Below are 21,904 nucleotides of genomic sequence, written 5' to 3'. Positions count from 1 at the left end.
ACATGAGCGGTAGTGCGGTGACGTTTGACATGGATCCAGTTATCCACAGCTCTCATAGGTAGTATAGAGGGCTGTGTAACCCTATATGCAAATTGACTGGTGTCTACGTATCCACCGGCACAATTTGTCATTAGACACCATCTACAGTCAATCACAACTGGCCACAGACACGCTTATTTTGGCCACTGAATTTCTCCGTGGTCACATTCCAACTCGAAACATAGCCTATCAACAGGAATTTTCAGATTTTGATGTCAGTATCACTTTAAGCTGTGTTAGGTTAGGATGGATGGAGTTGGAGTTTTTCTTCAATTAGGCCTACCCCGGTGAGTTAGACTCTCTATAACCGGCTCACTGTAAAATAATTTAAGCCATGTGTCCTATTATTAGGCTAGATGTTGCCGTTGCCTATCTTAAACTTTGTGATGTTTTGGCTCGTCACAGCCAGTGTGTGGTTTCATATCAGGTGTTTTGTTGTTTATGATAGGTATAGCCTAACTTTTGTTGTAGTTCGCTTTATTGTGTGTGTCATTGATATTTCCGGGGCCTCGGCATTTGTTGTCTGCAGTGATGGACAGTTTTGAAGGTGGACGTGTAATGCATTCTAGCTGTGTTGATCTCTGTGTTTGCTTTTGTTTAATGCTTAAGTGTATAATTTATTTGAAGTGTGTCCAGAGAGAACAAATAGTAGCTTGTGTCAGAACATAACTGGGTTTATTTCTGTAAATCTGGTTAACTTCAAGGATAAAGCCATTACATAAACCAGGCTTGGAGAAATGACATCTATATATTTCAATGGTAATTTAGGCTTTGAGCCAAATGTGGTCCAAACCAGATTTAAGTTGCCTAAACCTTGCTTATCAGCAAAATTGTTTCAACAGCACCAACTAGTGGTAGACTTTTCATTTTGTTTATGGCACAGCGTCTTTCATGAATCCCGTCATTTTGTCAACTGCAATCTTTGGGTGGCACGGTAGCCCAGTGGTTAGCACTGCTGCCTCACAGTAAGAAGGTCCTGGGTTCGAACCCCAGGTCATCCCAGGTCCTTTCTGTGTGGAGTTTGCCTGTTTTCCTCGTGTTTGCGTGGGTTTCCTTTGGGTGCTCCGGTTTCCTCCCACCATCAAAAAGACATGCATGTTAGGGTTAATACTCCTGTCTGTGCCCCTGACCAAGGCAATGGAAAGAAAAACTGGAGTTGGTCCCGGGTGCTGCAGCTGCCCACTGCTCCTATACAATAGTATGGGTTAGATGGAGAAAACAAATTCATTGTTAGAATACAATGTAAAATAAAGTGGTTTTCATTTCATTTTCATTATAACTATCAATGAATGTTATTGTAATTTCCCATTAAAAATCTTTTTTTTTCCAGTAGACTATATTGTGACACAAGGTGTTCGCTTCTCTTCAGGAATTTTAAAAGGTGTCACTTTGATTGACAGTAGTAGGCCTGTGGATGAGATTGTGTCTACAGGTCAACATTGAGTATATGCTTAAGGTTGCAATGAAAAGCATTATAAACTAAGGCATTTCCCATTGGAAGCCTTTATTTTCTGGTTAGCAACCAAAGGATAATTAAAAATAAATGTGAATTTAAAGTGAAATTGCCTCAGTTGAGCTGAAATTGTAGTTTGATTGTTTTGTTTTGTTAATTTTTTTCAACTTTTGGATTTCTGGCATCCATTTCTATATTTTTAGGCTCTAGTATGCCATCTCTTGTTTCCTTGCTTCCATTTTTTGCAGGCGTTACCCCCAGTAAATGCTACTGACATCACACAGAATATATAACTTCTAATTTATAAGGAGCATTACTTAAAAATGTAAAATTATTTAGGTTAAACATTTAAAAGTATTTAGGTTATATATATTGCATTGCAGGCCAAACCAATAGCCCATCATGCCTTTCTTTTTTGATTTTGCCACAGGCTTGGGTGAAGAGGCTTGGAGTGGGCTGGAGATTTACATATATAAGGATATTAGTAAATTCAGAACCAGCAGTGGCTGAGGTCCATGATTTTCTTAAATGGATTTATGGAGCTGAGTTGACTGGCACACTAGTGAAAACAGCAGACACCATCTCTTCATCTGTAACAACCGCTTCCTTCTTCCTACTATAAAGATGTATTCAGCTCTCATGCTGACAAAGTGTATTTAGATAAAAATGATGCTAATTATTTTTACAATAACCACAATAACATTGACGAGAGTGAGTGATGGAGTCTCCAGTAACAGTGCAGAGGTCTCTGTTAGTAACTGGAGCATGTGGTACATATAAGATGATAAAAACTGTCATTATCTAAATTATATCAATCTACATATCCCTACCTGCCAGGTAGGCACACCAGATGCTGGTGCTGGTTGTCTCACATTAATTCCCCCCAGGAATCTTATCCTTTAGCATCCAACCTTGGTTGAAACTGACCCCTCTGCTGAACTAAAAGGCCCTGGAGCCCTGAGCATGACTCATCACTCCAGAGAACATGTTTCCATTGCTCCAGAGTCCAATGGCAGTGTGCTTTACACCACTCCAGCTGACACTTGGCATTGCATATGGTGATCTTAGGCTTGTGTATGGCTGCTCGGCCATGGAAGCCCATTTCAAGAAGTTCCCAACGAACAGTTCTTGTGCTTACATTGCTTCCAGAGGCAGTTTGGAACTCGGTAGTGAGTGTTTCAACCGAGGACAGGCGGGCTTGTGTGTCCTACCGCTTCACGGCTGAGCCATTGTTGCTCAGAGATGTTTCCACTTCACAATGACCACTTACAGTTGACCGGGGAAGCTCTAATACAGCAGAAATTTGATGAACTGACTTGTTGTTAAGATAGCATCCTATGACAGTGTCATGCTGAAAGTCACTGAGCTCTTCAGTGCAATCCATTCTACTGCCAATGTTTGTCTATGGAGATTGCATGGCTGTGTGCTTGATTTTATGCACCTGTTAGCAATGGGCTGGACTCACTAATTAGAAGGGGTGTCCACATACTTTTGCCCATGTAATGTATATGCATATGCCATAATGTTTCATATTTAGTTTTGGCTTGTTGGCCAGTAACCTCATCCTGTGTTGGTCCTATATCGTATCCTAAGTGTCAGTGATAGGAAGAGTCTTATTTGGCTGTTACAGAAGCAAGTCTTAAACTTGTGGTTGTGGCCTGTCTTCTCTCAAGTGTCCTATCTTAACTTGGGAAATCCTAACTATATTTGAAAATTCTAAATCTAAATCACCAGTCATTTACTTATGTCTGCTTTCTTTCTGTAATTTACATTCCACTACCTGGATCTATATGGATAAATTATGGAAGTGGGTCAGTAGGTCTACACCTGTATTAGACAGTATTCTATCAGAACTGTGAGCCATATAGTCACATCATTTGACTTGGAGCACAGAGAACTGTCAGGTTCCCATTGATGTGCCCAGCAATTGATTGACAGGTGGCATCCTTGTTACTTTCCATGGTAGTAACTTCTTTCCAAAATAAATGCTTTTATTCTTCATATATTGTGTTATCAGTTGTTGCTCAGTTGTGGTGAATGACACGGCATGCTCTTTCGTTGTAACCTCTGCCATCTCAACTTGCTCCCTGCACTCCTTTAGTCGGTCTGCTTTTAAATGTTGGTGGCATGCACGCTGCTCCATTGACCATACCTGGCTTGGATTAGCTTGACTAAGGTGGCAGCAAGCTACCTTGTCGTCACTGAATTTAACCAAGCTGGGGGCTGGTGCTTATTGAAGCAAGGCTTAAATTGGTAAGTCCCACTTACCTTTACCACCTTTACATAATAGCCTCCAAGAGCCGCTACAGTTGTCCACACAACTGTCTTAACCCGGGAAATTAATTATAAAGCACGCCGCTGTCTCTCTACCCTTCCATTGTTTCATACTATGCTTAGAAGATGATTACTTACAGTGCTTTATTTGTGAGCTAACACGAGGTTGGTCATAGCCCTGTTAATAACCACACTGTAGGAATGAAGTTTCACAATATCCTTAATGTTTTGAAAAAACAATTATTTTTTGCACATATAAGCCAGACATAAAAGCAGTTTTCTCTCATTGAGTTTTACTGTAGTAAGGAAAACTCATTCAAGAGTGATATGAATAACCGCTTGCTTCATAAATTTTAAAACCATTTCCACAAAAAGGAAAAAAAAAGACAAATTCCAGAAATGACTTATTAATTAGTCAATATTAGATAAAACACCATGTAAAAGGTACCTAATATTTTTTTCGGGGGCTACTGTTCGTGAAATTAATAACCACTACCAAATTTGAGCATAAAATAGTGATGTGTTTCCAATTTCATGTCTCCTATTTATATAATCGCCCATTACACAAAGATCAAAACTAAGTCAAGTCAATTTTATTTGTATAGCCCAATATCACAAATTTGCCTCAAGGGGCTTTACAGCAACACAACATCCTGTCCTTAGACCCTTGCATCAGATAAGGAACAACTCCATAAAAAAAAACCTTTAACAGGGAGAAAAAATAGGAAGAAACCTCAGGGAGAGCAACAGAGGACGGATCTCTCTCCTAAGACGGACAGACATGCAATGGATGTTGTGTTTACACAATTTACAGAACACAATATTGAAAGAGGATAACAGAATTATAATGGAATTATAAGATATATGACGAAAATGATGAGGAGGATGCCAAGCAGTGTCCAGACGCCACCTGAACAGCCCAGGACTCGAGCCACGTGACCAGCATCACCATGTAAAAAATAAACAAAAACACTGTCACACATCTTAGTGAGAGAAGGATATAACATTAAAACGGGATAACAAAATTATATGGATTTATAAGATATATAAAAAGAAAATGTGATGAGGGGGATGCCAAGCAGTGTCCAGTAGCTGCTGTCATCTTTTTTTAATACCACAAGTTGGCCTGACAAATAGGGCACAGGTAACATTTAACATAAGGTAACATAAGTTGTATCTATTTAACCATTTACAACTATAAGCTTAATCTTGTCATTAAATTTCATAAAATGTCTTTATATTTCTTCTTTCTTCTGTACACTGAGGCAAATCTGTCGGTCACAATACTGTAGCATCCCTCAGTAAGAAGGCTATGAGAAGTCAGCTGGTTTCACTAGCACTTTATTAGCGGCGATACACAGGCTACTGTGGGCCGTAGCTAACGCCAAAACAACAAAAACGTTTCCGCTTTCCCCTGAGTTCTCTGCACCCCCAACTCGCATATCATCTAACTCTGCTCCCCCAAACTAACAGGAACAACAACACAAAACATATTCCCTAACTCCGCCAATCACAGGTGCGCCATTTCACCCAAACCATCGCCATAGGCAGCTGAAAATGACTGACAGGTCCCACAGCCTCCCAAGTATACAACATGCTCATTGACATCCCGGAAATCCCAGCAACTGCAACAAACAGTCAAAAACCAACATGTCACTCGGTCCATTATGATACTGTACAGAAATACAGGCCTATAAAATGATGTGTTGTTATTCACTGAAAAGTCTTTTTTTTCTCCTAATTTCCCCAATCAATAATTAAGAAGCTTGTTTACAGTGGAATAGCATCCATTCATCAGAAAAGTCAGATGCCATCATAGTTCCTGAATAGTATTGGCTTTGCCACTTTCTTCTCAGATCCCTACCAATTTGGCAATTCATGTGACATGGGGCATAATAGAAGGAGGGCCGTTAGAACTGCTGGCATTAGGAAAACACATTGGCTGTACCTCTATAATACATGGGTCATTACATAGCTGATATAAGAGAGCTATTCAACGGCCAAGTTCTCAGGCACTTAAATATAAAACAGCTTAAATGCAGGTGGTTGCTATACACAATAACATTCAGCATACCGTATGAGTATAATGCCAAACCTACCATGAATATACAATTTATTTTTCAAAAGCTGAAAGGATGACCTTAAGAAAATTGAATTTTAAGTTTACCACAGCCAAGAAATAAAAAAGAGCCCTGATCATCGCGTTAAGGTCAAGGGATATTGTTTTTTAATGGACCACCAGTAATAGAAAGGTATCTACCAATAAAAATAGTTGTGAATGTATGTTAATATACGAATCTAGTCCAACAAGCACCACCTGAATCAGATTGATATGATCTGACTAAGCCATAAATGTAATCATGTCAAATGCCAGACTGACTTTTTTAGTCTACATTAAACAGTCTACAGCAATGTATTTACTCTAAACATAACAAAAATGACTTAGAAATGGATGCATACAAAACATATAATAATAGACTGTAGCAAAACTCAGAACTGGTGTTTTACTCTTGTCTTCACCATTAGTAACGTGTAGAGGACATGCAGGTGGCTGGTGTAACAGGGGAAGATGCAGAGGACAGGAAGAGATGGAAACGGATGATCCACTGCGGCGACCCCTCACGGGAGCAGCCGAAAGTAGTAGTAGTAGTAGTAGTGAAATACATTTCTGCTTGCAAGTGAAGTAACAGATTCATTTTGAAAGGCATACTTAACACATTAACAATGAGAACAAAAAGTAAGTTGAGACATCTGCATGAATGTCTCCTAGTTTTACCAATTTACATTAAGGTTTCATTGAAGAATTTTAAATAAGACACACAACCCTTTCCCTAACCAGGTCTTTGTTGATTTTCTTCTTTTTTTTGGGCATTTCAAGAGGGGATTCTGCATCCTTAACTTGCTTCTTAACTTCTGTTACTGGTCATCTACATTTTATGATGTATTGTGACAAGGTGTTTCCCCCCTTATATATCCTACCATGGCAGCCTACCGCGGTGGAGATATGGGCCGCCATGGTAGGTATAGAACCGCCCATGGCAAAATTATTTTCATAATCATTCTTAATTTTGGCCAGTGGTCCTCAGAATATCCTGCAACACAGGGGTGGTGTCATACAAGTAAGAGATTGGGTGAAGTATGGATTTATTCCATTGGATGTAGGTGTGCTAAAGAATGTGCATTGAGAGTACTGTTGGCAATTGTTAGTCCTGGTTCTGTCTGTCTGTCTGTCTGTCTGTCTGTCTGTCTGTCTGTCTGTCTGTCTAATTGGTGTGCAGGTACACCTAAATCAAACAGACCCATTAGTTATTGTATGAGCTGCAGCTGTGTTTTTCCTGCCATGCTTACAGTGTATTAAGACCAGTCTGATGTGTACTTACAACATTTATATGGTTTTTAACCCATAGATGTCAGTAAAATGGCCTATTGTTCAGTCACTCTTTAAAGGTCTGCACAATACCAAAAATAACTTATTTTCACTGAATACTGTACTTCAAAGTTCGGCAACTTATGACATGCGTGCCAACGGTGGCTCATTAGGCCATTAACACAGGCCCACAATGGTGAACTAAACAACTAAAGCGATTTAAAATAATACAGAAGTAATTAGTCTCAAAATACACCATTGTTTTTGACAGCAAGAGAGCACACACAATTGACCTGGTCTATAATCCCCCTCCTTTCCCCTCCCTCTGATCTGCCCACGAGCACAGCATTACAACAGTAGCGACAACGTAGCATAGCTAGCTAGCTTTCTGATTTGCTTTTTGTCAAGAACTGATGATGACAGAAGCAATATTGTCTAATATGCGCCTCTTTAAGCTGTCATGGACAAATTAATTCGGATTTACGTATTTTGCGAAAGGACCAAGCTGTGTGAACTCTCGCTGTGAAAATGTTGTGTGTTGAACTTCAAGTATAAAACATAATTTTGAAACAAGGCATGAGAGAAACTTATAGATAAGGCTGATAAAGCTGAATCAATCAAGAGGGCAGCGGCCCAGTACGGGAAGAAAAGCAGCGTGTTTACAATCCGATGTGCCGCCAAAAATCAAACTATTGAGGGCAGCTATAAAGTCGCGCAGTGCATTGCTAAACACGGGGAGCCATTCTCCGATGGAGAGTATATAAAGGAGGCTTTCCTCAGCAGTTTGGAGGTCATATTTGATGGGTTACCAAACAAAGACACGATCATCAACAGGCTCAAAGAAATGCCCGTTTCTGTGTGTGTGTGTGTGTGTGTGTGTGTGTGTGTGTGTGTGTGTGTGTGTGTGTGTGTGTGTGTGTGTGTGTGTGTGTGTATGTGTGTGTGTGTGTGTGTGTGTGTGTGTGTGTGTGTGTAGCACAGATATTTTTGCATGAGGAATCGAGATGGCGAGACAAGCAGCAGCAGTAAATAAATAAATTGATAAATGCTCATTATGAAAATGAACTGGCCCTTGGGTCTGTGATTTTTTTTTAACTTTGTAAAGTGGCACAGAACATCCAAAAGGTTGCCAACCCCTGCTGCACTTGGACACATCCAAGTCAGAGACATCAAACCTGATGCTTATCTTGACATTTTAATGCAATCTATACGATCTCTACACAAAGTAGTGCATTTCAGCTAAGTGCTTCTTCTGTGTTTATAACTGTTTTATTACAAGCATGGATTGTCATAGGCTTGGCTATGTGATTTGATACAAGTCACAACTCCCCGGCTATGCTCTTCCACCTTCTGCTATCAATTAAAAAAATTCCAAGTTCTTCTGTTGAGAAGAGGAGTATTGAGCGAGAGACATATTGATGGAGAGAGAACAGATAGTTACGAATCGAGAGAGACGGACCAAAGTTCCATATTTTTGTATTTTTGCATTGTCACTGGAATTAGCGCTCTCGCTTTCCCTCCATGGTTGCTGTTGACTCGAGCATTGTCCAGAGTAGACTGAGCTGTTCCCAAAGATAAAAAAAAGAAACCCGCAGGGTGTGGTTTGATACCTGTAACCCATCCCAACATTTTTACCAGATTCTGGCTTTTTTTTTTCCCTTTCTCCCCAGTTGTATCCACCCAATTACCTCACTCTTTCGAGCTGTCCGGGTCTCTGCTTCACCCCCTCTCCCGATCCATGGTGGGCTGCAGACTACCACTTGCCTCCTTAGATACATGTGGAGTCACCAGCTGTTTCTTTTCACCTGACAGTGAAGAGTTTCACCAGAGGGACGTAGCGTGTGGGCGGCTCACGCTATTCCCCCCAGTTCTCCCTCCCCCCCTGAACAGGCTTCAATCCCAACTGACCAGAGGAGGCGCTAGTGCAGCAATCATGACACATACCGAAGATTCTGGCATTTTTTAAATCTCAGATGGGGCCGCAGTCTACCTAAACTGGGGTGTTTTGTTGTCCTCTAAGTGTTTGCATCCTGTCTCATTTTTTATCTGATGAAGGAAGCTGAAACGCCATTTTAATTGCCAAAAAAAATACATATATGTTAATCCACAAAGCTTTTGTCGTATCTCTTTGTGCTGCTTAGAATGGATTATCTTTAAGGCAGCACCCCGACTTCAGCTATTTGAGCACAGCTCTCTAGTTTACTCGAGTGAAAGGCATAAATAACACACTAACAATGAGAATGAAAAATAAATTGTAGCAACTGCACCAGTGTCAAAACAGTTAAGGAAAAGCAAAAACTTTTTATTTTTTATTTTTTTATTTTTTTTTTGTAATAGTAGAAATAATATATCTAGGGGAACACTAATTTTTAGATTGTTTTGTGGTTTTTGCAGATGGACAATTCATGTTTGTGAATTGCTTTTGTAAATAATCAGAAACTGTCAAATAAAAAGTACAAATTACCTTATTTAGAAAAGAAATAGTGGGCTATGAATTTGTCAGTTTTTTTTTTGATGACTCTTATGAAAGAATGAGACCGGGAGCAAAACAATAAAGGCATAAACGTACAAGTCTCTTTGCTTATTATGCTGAAATATATGATGTGTTGTGAAATGTCTCATCCAGTTTGCTTTTGCATAACAGCAAAATTGTGTTCTGAAAGGTAGAAAGGTTCCACTTCTGTAATTGTAAGGCTCATATTCTTTCTGGAATTCACAGCTGTGTTCAACCCAAAACTATTTGCTACTGTCAGCTCTTGTAGTTCTATATCTTCCTCATTCTCTGCAAAGTATTTATTAATTATATTGTTTTGTTTGTTTGTTTGTTTGTTTGTTTTTTTTTGCTAAACTAACTTGTCTTAGCTTCTGCTTGCAGAAATGCATAGCAAAATCTGCAGGACATAAAAGGCTTTAAATGTACGGCATTTGGGATTTACTACTGTGATGGGCTTTGAGTCTCTCCAGAAAGACCATGTTTGCATAAAGCCAGACATCATGCAAATAGGTTTTGCATTTTGTACATACTAAACTAGTTTGGTGAATGAGCAACAGATGAATTCCATATTGTTGATACCAGGATTTATTAAACTTAATAGCTCTGTAGGCTATGATATGGATTGGGCCGTTGGTATACAGAGGGATTCTTTGGAATTTTCTTCCTGTGACCTAAACTGACTAAATTTAGCCTTAGTATTGAACCACAGGCTGTCACTCTTGTCATGTGTAACCCAACCTGTAACCCACTTTGAGTCCTAACCTATCATCTAAAAAAAATGTACAGGACCCAGGACAAGGCGAAAAGCCAATTTTAGATACAAAAATAGCACTCTTAAAATTTATCATCTGTCAAGAATAACCTCAGCATTGTGGATTCATTCCTGTTCAGTCTTGACCTCCTAATCATCCTTGCATTTGAACTTGCAAGTCCTATGATGGCTCTCACAGTTACTCTCAATGCATTGAATCTAAACAATATCAATAATCCTTTCATCAGGGCAGAAATTAAATTAAACAAGTGTTGTTCTTTAAAGCATACCACTAAAAAGAACTACTACTACTACCCTATTTCCCCTTGGAGATTAATAAAGTATTTCTGAATCGGATTCTGATATGAGTACACAGAACCCGTAAAAGAATCTCCCAATGTCAGCCTACACTAAATTTATGATCCAAGACCTTGAGTGTTGAATTAAAGTACCATTGATTCAAATAGAAAGTACTTTGATGCATTTTTCTTCCATCCTGTCGTTTATTTAGAAAGGAAGGTACTAAAAAGGCCACTTCAAATTAAAATCAGTACAGCAAGTGTGCATTTTTGCAGAAAATACAAATTTTGCCAACCTGCAGCTGTTCATCTGATGACTTGCTTATAATTCAATTCTGATACATTTCTACCGCTGTCACTTCCTATCAATAATGAAGCTTCTAGTTTAATGAAAATGACAGAGGGAAAAATGCGTAACTAGTATGGAGCTGTGTGATATGGTAAATTAAATATGTTAACAAAGCCAAATATGTTTAATAAAGAAAGAGGACAAGCTTATCAATCCCCACACACTGTAGTCCAGTGGTTCTCAACCTTTTTGGGGTCCTGGACCCCCTGCGTATTTTTGATCTACCCTGAGGACCCCTCCACCTGATCTTGGGGGAGGGGAGTTGCAATTTGATAGAAACAGTAGAAACTGCATTTTAAATTGCATTATAGCATTTATTCACTCTTTGGGGAAAAAATAAGAGCTTTCAGTTGTAACTTAGATATGGTTAACAAAACAGAATTCTTATGCAGTAACTTTCAGATATATGTAACAAAACAGAATATGTATTCAGTAACTTTCAGATATATGTAACAACAGAATTTTTATGCAGTAACTTTTAACAATGCAAACGGGAGCAAGATCTCTTATTAAAATACAATAAATCACACTTGTGAAACAGATGTAATTAGAGAAAAAAGTCCTGTTACCCTTTATAGTTTAGGTAGATAAAGGTCTCAGTCACATTTGAGTAAAATAATCCTATTTCTATAAATGTCATAGGATCTTTTTTTTAAAGATATTTTATTTTCACGGACCCCTTGCAATTACACCACGGACCACTAGGGGTCCGCGGACCCCCGGTTGAGAAACACTGCTGTAGTCTACCCATCATATTTCAATGTTGTGAGTTCATGTAGATCATGTTGGTTTGATGCTGGGGTTTTTGGGGGGGTTTTTTTTCATGGGGATGTTGTGTCCTTGAAAAAAAAAAGCCCCGGGGTAGTCCAACCTTGGTGGGTCATCCCGAGTCGTCCTCTGTGTGGAGTTTGCATGTTCTCCCCATGTCTGCGTGGGTTTCCTCCGGGGGCTCCGGTTTCCTCCCACAGTCCAAAGACATGTAAGTCAGGTGAATTGGCGGTACTAAATTGTCCCTAGGAATGAATCGGTGTGTGTGTCAGCCCTGTGATGACCTGGCAGCCTGTCCAAGGTGTCTCCCCGCCTGCTGCCCAGTGAGCTCCAGCATCCCCGTGACCGTGAGAGCAGGATAAGCGGTTAAGACAAAGGATGGATGTTGTGTCCTTGTGTTCTTTGTCCTTATGTTACGGCAGAGAGAGCCAGAACACACAAATTTTATTGTATTCTAAATACACATGACAGTAAAGTTGATCTTGAACTTGAAAGAATGCATGAACGAAAAGAAACACTGAAGATGAACAAATGAAGGAAATTGGGGGGAGACTGGAGCAAAAGCACACCTTACCACTTTTTAGCAAAAGAGGATGCCGATTCGCCCTTTTTATTTCCCTCAATGCAACAACCCTTTATCACTGCCCACCGCAAAAGCACTTAAACCCTATGCACACACATGCACAGCATGAATGCCTGTATCCAGAGCAACAGTGCCAACAAGAAATCCAGCCACTTTAAACCTCAAAATATAGGACAACATCTAACAGGCAACATAGACGTGATAAACTCCCAACTCAAAATTTAAGACAAAACGTTGAATCGGCATAGTGAAATTAAGCCATGTGTTTCATTATACTTACTATGAACTGAAGTGGGTTATTGCTTTTGGAAAGCTTATATCTTAAATCCCCCAAAAGTTGGTCACAAGTTTGGTTTAAAAAAATGACTATATCAATTCTCTTTTTAGTTGGAAAGGCTTTGAAAATGTATTCTGCCAGATAAAACTTGCCTGTAGGTGTGGGAACATTAGCATAAAAAACACAGAATGTCATTAACCTGCCTATTTTGAGACAGTGGGAAGGTGTGAGGGTGATGCCTTTCTGGGCACACCCGCTGAAACAGCACAATTTGTGTACAGTATGTTTTCACTGTGGATTTGTTTCCAGTTCATCCAGTTCATTCTTAGACATGTCTGCATCTGAAGAGAGCTAGATCCGATTTACCAATTTTATGATGTGATATCATCTGTTTTGGGTTAGACAACCAAAAAAGAAAAAAGAAAGAAAGAAAGAAAAAAAAGGGCTACCGTATTTTCCGGACTATAAATCACTGTTTTTTTTTTGTTTTGTTTTTTTACTCGTCTGGCTGGTCCTGAGACTTATATTCCAAAGCGATTTATACAATGTAATTTTGTTGTATTCTCAGCAGAAAGTCAAACATGTTTTCAGTGGGTGTTGGACTCCGCCAAGATTGTCCCTTGTCTCCAAATCTGTTTGTGATATTCATGGACAGGATCTCAAGGCGCAGTCAAGGTGAGGAGTTTGTCCATTTTGGGAACCTCAGAATTGCATCTCTGCTCTTCGCAGATGATGTGGTTTTGTTGGCTTCATCAGAACGCAACCTCCAGTGTGCACTGGGGTGGTTTACAGATGAGTTTGAAATGGCCGGGATGAGAGTCAGCACCTCCAAATCTGTTGCCACGGTTCTGTACCGGAAAATTGTAGATTGCTCCTTCCGGGTTCGGGATGAGTTGTTGCCTCAAGTGAAGGGAGTTCAAGCATCTTGGGGTCTTGTTCATGAGTGAGGGTAGGATGCAGCGGGAAACTGACAGGCAGACTGGTGCAGCATCAGCAGTAATGTGGCTGTTGTACTGGACCATTGTGGTGAAGAAGGAGCTGAGCCAGAAGGCAAAGCTCTCAATTTGCCAGTCAGTCTTCGTTCCAACCCTCACCTATGGTCATGAGCTTTGGGTAGTGACTGAAAGGATGCAGTCATGAATCCAAGCTGCTGAAATGAGTTTCCTCCGTAGGGTGTCTGGGTTCAGTCTTAGAGATAGGGTGAGGAGCTCGGAGTAGAGCTGCTGCTGCTTCACATCGAAAAGAGCCAGTTGAGGTGGTTCGGGCATCTGATTAGGGTGCCTTCTGGGTGCCTTCCTTTGGAAGCTTTCTGGGCATGTCCAACTGGGGGGGAGACCCTGGGGTAGACCCAGAACTCGCTGGAGGGATTACATGTCCAGTCTGGCCTGGGAGCACTTTGGGATCCCTCAGGAGGAGCTGGAGGGCATTGCTGAGGAGAGGGATGTCTGGAGTGCCCTACTTAGCTTGGTGCCACTGCAACCCGACCCCAGAGAAGCGGTTGACGATGAATGAATGAATTTTGTTGGACAAATACACTGCATTTCAACTAAGACCAGTACATGATAATGTTTAGTCTTGTGATTCAATAGAAAATACTGTAGCGACCAGGGGAGTTGGTCGCTCCGACTGTCGGTGGCGCCGCACTTGGGGAGCGCAAGGACTTATGGGACTGTTAATGGTCTTCAAATTGTGTTTTAATAATGTTCTGTTCATGTTGTGATTATTGTTGTTTGTTTGAGGATTCCACTCGGACTGGGTAGACGACCATTTTACTGACTGACTGTAGGACCGTGACTCAGACTGGTATGTTCAATAATGACCTTGTTAGGGGAAGCCACTGTTCGGCAACCATAGGGAGGGGCAGAATAAAGGAGCACACGTGGGGTTGTGTGGTGTATGTGACAGCTGCCATTGACTGAATCCTTTTCTCTCAGTCTCTCCTTTTCCGTCAGTTCCATTCGGTTCTGACGGCGTGTAAAAATTAAACAGCATTCTCGGGGCCGTGCAGTATATCGGACACGAGGGTTGCGAATAAGAGAGTTCTATCTCTCATTCATCCATGCCGGCTCGCCACAACACTGTACTTAAGGACTTCACTGGGACCCGCGGGATCCGGTGCAAATCTCATGGTAGTGGATGGTTATAACTTAGCAGTGGGCAAGAGCGGGCAGTCAAATAATAAACTTCGGATCCTGTTAGCTAGCACTAACCAGAAGGTGGAGTCATTAATGAAGTTGAAAAGAAGATTGAAAGAGGTAATTACAATACAAAAGAAAAGCAAGGCAAGTCTGACATTTGGAGAAATTTCTCAGTTGTTACTGAAAAAGATTGAAACAAACTGGACTTTGTTATCTGCGAAAAAATGTGCAAAAGTATCGATCTACAATGGGCACAAATCTGGCACCTCTGTGTTGAGGCAACATACCTGCTCCATTCTCCCTGGTCACAGTAAGCTCTTCTTCAAAGATAAAGCACTTCTTCCTGCACTTATTAAACAAGACTATACTAAGAAATGTGTCGCACTTTGCATTCGGACATTCAACTGAATGACTCCATCGCCAGGAAAGACTTTGTTGACAATAGAATAGAAAGCCTTTAATGTCATTGAGCAGAATACAGTGCTGATCAGCATGTTAAAAGACACAGGGAAATGAAACAAAATAAAACAACCTCAGAAAAACAAACAACTACAGCCAACAACACATGTTCTAAAATAATTAGATACAATGTAATTTTACACTAGACTAGGTGTACTTGTTGCACTAGACTAACTGTAATTGTTGTGCTAGTATGAATGCAATTATGCACTAGAATGTTACGTTATTACCAACAGGTATGCGCCTCTTTATTAATATTACACAGTAAAATAGCATTTTCCCCTGCGAGACGGGAGAAGACACAAAATCAATGGAACTCTATTGTGCAGGTGTGAATGGTCAGAATGTTTGTGGGTGTAGGTGGAAGTGGACACACAAATTGCAGGAGTGGGATTAAGAAAACAGGGCCATGCAGGCCTCTATACTGTACCACCATATAAATGACTTATAGACCAAAGCAACTTACATGTTTTTTTTCCCCTCATAGCAACATGTTTTTTTTGCTGAATGCTATTTATACTCTGGTGGGACTTGTAGTCCAGGAAATACGGTATATTTATCTTTTGATGAAAAGCATGCTTTTTGTGAGGTGCTTTTTTATTTCTTTGTTGGTGTCAGGCTTGAGCTAGGTTTTTCATTTAGTCCAATACCTCTATAGTCATGTTGCCATGCCATTGGTATTACAATTAATTCAGTATATTGAATGAAATTTCTTTGGACTTGGAGACTAACCACTTACTTTAGTGACTACTGGCCACAAGCCTTTCAAGTCAGTAGCACTAATTAGTTGCACATTATTTATGTGGCACCGTAATAACTTAATTTTGCCAAGACAAAAGAAACCAATACACAGTAGCATTACAAAAGAGAATCATCAACCATGCTTTTGTCTGGAATATTATGAAGACCTTGCAGGTAAGACATGACGAGGTTCTCCCAGAGGAAAAGAACTGTGCATTTTTAGCTTATTTACTATAATGGAACCACTTCTTTTAAGACAAACCTTTTGTATGTCACATTGGTTTCCTGTTGTGCCATTTTTTTTTCTGTTTTCCTTATCTTCCTTTTTTCCTTTTTTTGTGTTTAAACTACTGAGACAGCAGAATTCACTAGAGATCAGTGATGAGCTGGCAAAAAGTGACTCCAACACATAAAGAACACCAACCATCTTGGCAAAGGATGATGGCCCAGATTCTTATTGTACAGTTGCTTGCCCTACTATACAATATGCCCCTTCTCTTAAATTAAAGGTAGTATTTACTGTAATCCTTTTCAGAAATAATACAGAATAAGCTATTTTTCCTGAATCACCGATGATGAAAGTCTTGCACAGCCGAAATTAAAAAAAAATAAATTCAAAAAAAGTGTTACCCGGTGGTTTTAGAAGGGATTGTGTTTATTTTAACATAGACTGAGAGAGCACGGTGCAAAGAGCCTAGAGTGGCTGTCAACCAGACTAGAATTTTTCAGCATATCAGAGTGAGGTGGAGGAGGGTAAGCTTTCATCCCGATGTTGTCATTCAGTCCCTGCTGTTTTACACTGATGGGAGGTCTAGGGTGTGGAGACAATCACATGAGTCGATGCCTTCATCATGCAGCTTGTCAGCATTGCGGGCTGCTGGTTGTGGTGTAATAGTGTGGGTGTGTGTTTTCATGAAACACATTGGGCACCTAGATAAAAGTGCAACAAATTCCGAATACCACAGGATATCTGAATATCACTGCAAATCAGGTGTAGCCCTCAAAGGCAGCAGTGTATCCATCTGTGATTTTTATTCTTTTATGTATTTATTTATTCTTCAGCTAGGTTATGCCTCGTGCCACAAGGCTCAGATTGTGGACTAGGGATGGTTTCATGAACAAAACAAGGAATTCATCATAATACAAAGGCCCACTCAGGCACCAGATCTCAATATGTGCCTAACATCAGTGGGACGTGCCTAACATCAGTGGGATGAGATATAACAAGCTATTCGGTTTAAAGATCCACTACCAGCTACACTGAGCATAAAACTGTGGGAAGCGATGAAGTCAGCCTAGACCAGCATCCCTATGGAACAGTACTTTCAACACCTTGTTGAGTCCAGGCCCCAATATATTGAGGCCACTCAGAGGGCAAAAGGGGGTACAATGCAATAATACAAAAGGTGTCCCCAATGTGTTGTACACTCAGTGTACATCACAGTTGACAACATGTGCTTAGGTGGGAGGGAAAACAAGGTTAGGCAAGATGAGATTGGCTACTTGAGAGGGGGGGGATATAAGACACAAGATTTATGGATTTATCTTCCATTTCTCCATGGAACAACGAAAGGACAACCAAGGGCAGGGTAGAAACTATTCTGAGTTTGCCTCTGTAGTTGATACAAGCGTTTTGTTTGCCTGTGTGTTTTGCCCTGTATACATTTCTGTTATGCTAAAGAACAATGAAATTGATTAAAATGGGAACTCATAACAAAGATTGCTAGCCACAAATGTGCATGAAAATGCAAATATACAGTATTTAATAGACAGACAGACACAACCACTCTTGTGAGGTTCTTAATTAGCCAGGCATATCTCAAGTCATTTTTGCCACACATTTTTATTTGAGATCTTGGAAAAAATCCTCAACACTGTGACAATTTTTCCTTGTAAAACAGTTTCTCAACATCATCCCTCTTTTATTTTCTCCCTCAGCTCTGAAAGACTCACGATTTCAGCTGGTGAACTTTTCGGACAACGAGCTTCGGGTGTCCCTGTCTAACGTCTCTCTGTCAGACGAGGGTCGATATGTGTGCCAGCTCTACACAGACCCCCCACAGGAAGCCTATGCAGACATCACAGTGCTGAGTATGACCATCACACCCGAACACATACAGACACAATACTTGACACTTTCAAAAATTCCAGCACAGTGTTAGTTGTGTGGGATTTTCTCCCACACAACCTTCTCCATACATAATGTGACACTCCCGAAACAAAGTTTGCTATTACTGTATACTTTTGTAGTGTAAGACAATCTATGACGATCTTATAATTTCATATTTGTACTGCAACACATTAAACCCAAAGCAGAATTGTCGATGCAAATCTGGGAAATGGGTCAAGCGTTGCTTTGATTTCTCAAATAATTGACTGTTGATATTTAGTGGTAGCATCCAACAAATCTTGCTATTCATTTCATTGTTTTACCTATAGGCATTGTATAGTTTGAATTGATGCTAGCTATATTAGTTACTGCGGTAAAAAGGATTATATGACTTTTATTCAAGATACACAACCACTCAGATCTTCTGTAAACCAGGGCAAACCTGAGGTGAAGGAGAGGATGCCTCGCTGATGTTTCAATTTGATTTCAATTATCCGATGTTGAATTGTAATGGATGCAATTGTCAGTCAGGCAAACCTGAAGTAGTTCTGGTTATACTAGAGCAGTGCTGTTTTCCATGAGAAAATATCCTTTTTTTTTATCTCGACAAATTCTAGTTTATGAACATTTATTTTTTTCCTCTACATCCAAATGTGTCATCCACCTCAGCGTTTCTCAAACCTCTCCTAGCGGACCACTTGTCCTGCATGTTTTAGATCTCTCCCTGCTCCAACACAGCTGATTCAAATGATCAACTCGTTATGAGCTCCCTAAGCTGCCCAATAACAAAACTGATCATTTAAATCAGCTGTGTTGGAGCAGGGAGAGATCTAAAACATGCAGGACAAGTGGTCCGCCAGGAGAGGTTTGAGACACGCTGATCCAACTGATGTCACACGGTAGGTACAGAAGTGCACTTTTCCCATCCTGTTTACAAGGCTCTATGTATATGTCCTGGTCTAGTTCCTCCAGGTAACCCCATCATTGAGGCCCGGGATGAGATCCTTAGTGAGGGCAACGAGACAGAGATGACCTGCACCGCCATGGGCAGTAAGCCTGTTGCCACTATCAGATGGATGAAGGGAGACAAAGAGCTCCCAGGTACATCGCCCCCCACAGACAATGTAATACCCAGCCATGACTCACCTCATGATCTCTGTATCAACACATGCGGCCATACTTTTGGGAAAATGCGAACTTTATTTCGTTTTAGAAATATTCACTCACCTGACAGCTTTTTCGTCCCTCATTTGTACAAAAAAAATGTTGTATTTCAACAAATAATAGTCAGCTGTGATTCAAAGATAATGTTAATCCTAAAGAACCCTCTCTCGTTTCTTCTTTTCTATCTTTATATACCCGTTATTTCACGTACCCACTCTACTCTTTTCCTCCCTCTGCAAAACTGAATTTTGAAAGCATCTTTTTTTAAACTTCTCTGGGATTTTCCATCTTTGTCTTTCCTGCTTTCCTTATTGAGTGCTTGCATCGGCGGTGCTGCTTTTTATCCGGGTACTCCTGGTCCTTTGATTGTTTCATAAAAGTAATGTTGATGTGCACCGGTGACCAGAGCCTGCTTTTAAAAATCTAGCTTTTAAAGGCAGACCAAAGTCCATTTGGTGAGCAGACACCCCACCGTGCAGCTTCAAATCGGGGCACCCACTCAAAGCTTCATCTCACCCTGAACACAAAGGGTCCAAAGAGAATCTATAAAGGAACATGCACATGTTCACTTTTATACTGCAAAACATTAAACCAAGAGTTGTCAACTTAAATCTGGGAGAGCTTAGAAAGGTACAGGTCAGGGATCACTTTGATTTCCCAAATAATCGACTGTTGGAGTTTAGTTGAAGCAGAAAGTGTTTACAAAGCTCTCCCCTGTAGTCAACAAATTCTGGTACATCGCCTTGCCTACAGGTATTGAACTTCTAGCTAATGCCAATTTGCCTTCTGGAGTCTGTATTTACTTCTTTTAAAAGCAAACAGGACTGCTAAGCTCATTTTAATGGTTTTGTTGTTATGTGAACATCTGAAAGGCAAAAAATATTGTTGACAGAGTTCATTGTCAGACCCCTCCACACACACACACACACACACACACACTTTCTCCTGCAGTTTTTCATGTATAACCAGAACACCCTCTGTACTACTGCAAATGATAGTTGCAACTCTTGTTTCAAGTTTAGAATAGCAAAAACACACAAAAGTCATGTCGCATGCGTCTAGCCATGTATACCAATGTAGTCCTTAAAATTCAGTAAACAATGCAAATAGTAACCTGAATACAATGGCAAGGCCACTTGTCAAGCAAGGCTGTCTTTTTTAAATAAGTATTTTGGCATTTGTTACCTTTATTAGACAGTGACAGTGGAGAGGCAGATAGGAAATGAGAGAGAGAGGATTTTTTTTTTTTGAGATACATTATTGATCCCCGTAGGGGAAATTACGCTCTGCATTTAACCCATCCTAGCTGTGTAGCTAGGAGCAGTGGGCAGCCGCTGTGCAGCACTCGGGGACCAACTCCTGTTCGTCTTGCCATGCCTCAGTCAGGGGCACAGACAAGAGTATTAACCCTAACATGCATGTCTTTTTTGATGGTGGGGGAAACCGGAACACTCAGAGGAAACCCACCACAGACATGGGAAGAACATGCAAACTCCACACAGAGGATGACCTGGGATGACCCCCAAGGTTGGACAATCCTGGGTTTAGAACACAGGACCTTCTTGCTGTGAGGCGACAGTGCTAACCACTGCCCCACCGTGCTGCCAACATGCAACATGCATGTATGATCTGCAACAAAGGTCGCCGGCTAGAATCGAACTGGCAACAGTTGCTGCCATGTGGCCATTAGGTATGCGCTGTAACTATTCGGCTACAGAGGTGCCCCAACCAAGGATATCTTTAAGCGCTTTATATTCATCCCCTGCAAGTTCAGACCAAACCTAAATGGTTATCTGACACTATATATTTTACAGCTAAGTAGCATTGGTCAGTACCATATTTTGCAACCTGTACCATTTTATCTAACTTTCAAAGTCAAGGGGGCATCTTGGTGGCTCAGCTAAGTGAATCACTCACAAAAAAAGCTCAATCATACTAGTAGTGTGAAGAAGAACCTAACATTATATTGTTCTGCCAAACCAAAGCGAAAGGTGGAAGAGTCATTCATTAATTCATTATGCAAGCCGCTTACCGAAATCAGGTTGCAGGATGCTGGAGCCTATCCCAGCAGTCATTGGGCGGCAGGCGGGGAGACACCCTGGACAGGCTGCCAGTCCATCACAGGGCTGACAGACACACATTCACACCTAGGGACAATTTAGTACAGCCAATTCACCTGACCAACATGTCTTTGGACTGTGGGAGGAAACTGCTTTGCCCAATGGCAGTATTGTAGCCTATGAGTCTTATCCGAGGTGTGATTATTGCTAGTTGAAAGAGTAATAATTGCTATTAAATAAGATACAAAGTACAAGATGGGAAAGGCACTTTGCAACAAATTACACAAATTTGCTTTCATCTTTTTGCCTGGCTGAATTATTTTAATTGAATGTGCCCAGAATCTAACTTAATTATGTTATAGGATAAGCGAGCATTTTTAAATATATTTTAAAGGTTGCTGCTGTGATGTTTACCAATGTACATCCAGTCATTGCTCCTACTATGTACAAGTTCCTTATCTTACTGTTACTGAATCGCTCTCTCATCCCACTTGTTTTGGAATTTAATAATGTCCACCCAAGTGCTGATAACTCCAGGACTTCAGCTAGAATCGAAGCAAAAGTGGTACAGTGGTGAA

General features: G+C 40.5%; 1 protein-coding gene across 1 annotated transcript in view; it reads left to right on the top strand.

Annotated features, from left to right (window-relative positions):
- Window positions 1-21,904, top strand: part of cadm1a (cell adhesion molecule 1a) — a 560,283-nt gene that overhangs the window by 421,168 nt on the left and 117,211 nt on the right. The window contains exons 3-4 of the mRNA XM_056284957.1: window positions 17,931-18,083; window positions 19,066-19,203. Of these exons, the coding sequence (XP_056140932.1) occupies window positions 17,931-18,083; window positions 19,066-19,203 (291 nt within the window). The remainder of the gene's footprint in view (window positions 1-17,930; window positions 18,084-19,065; window positions 19,204-21,904) is intronic.

Source organism: Lampris incognitus, chromosome 8, assembly GCF_029633865.1.
Source record: "Lampris incognitus isolate fLamInc1 chromosome 8, fLamInc1.hap2, whole genome shotgun sequence".
Taxonomy (NCBI): domain Eukaryota; kingdom Metazoa; phylum Chordata; class Actinopteri; order Lampriformes; family Lampridae; genus Lampris; species Lampris incognitus.
The sequence above is the reverse complement of the archived record's forward strand: the minus strand, read 5'-3'. Positions and strand labels throughout refer to the sequence as shown.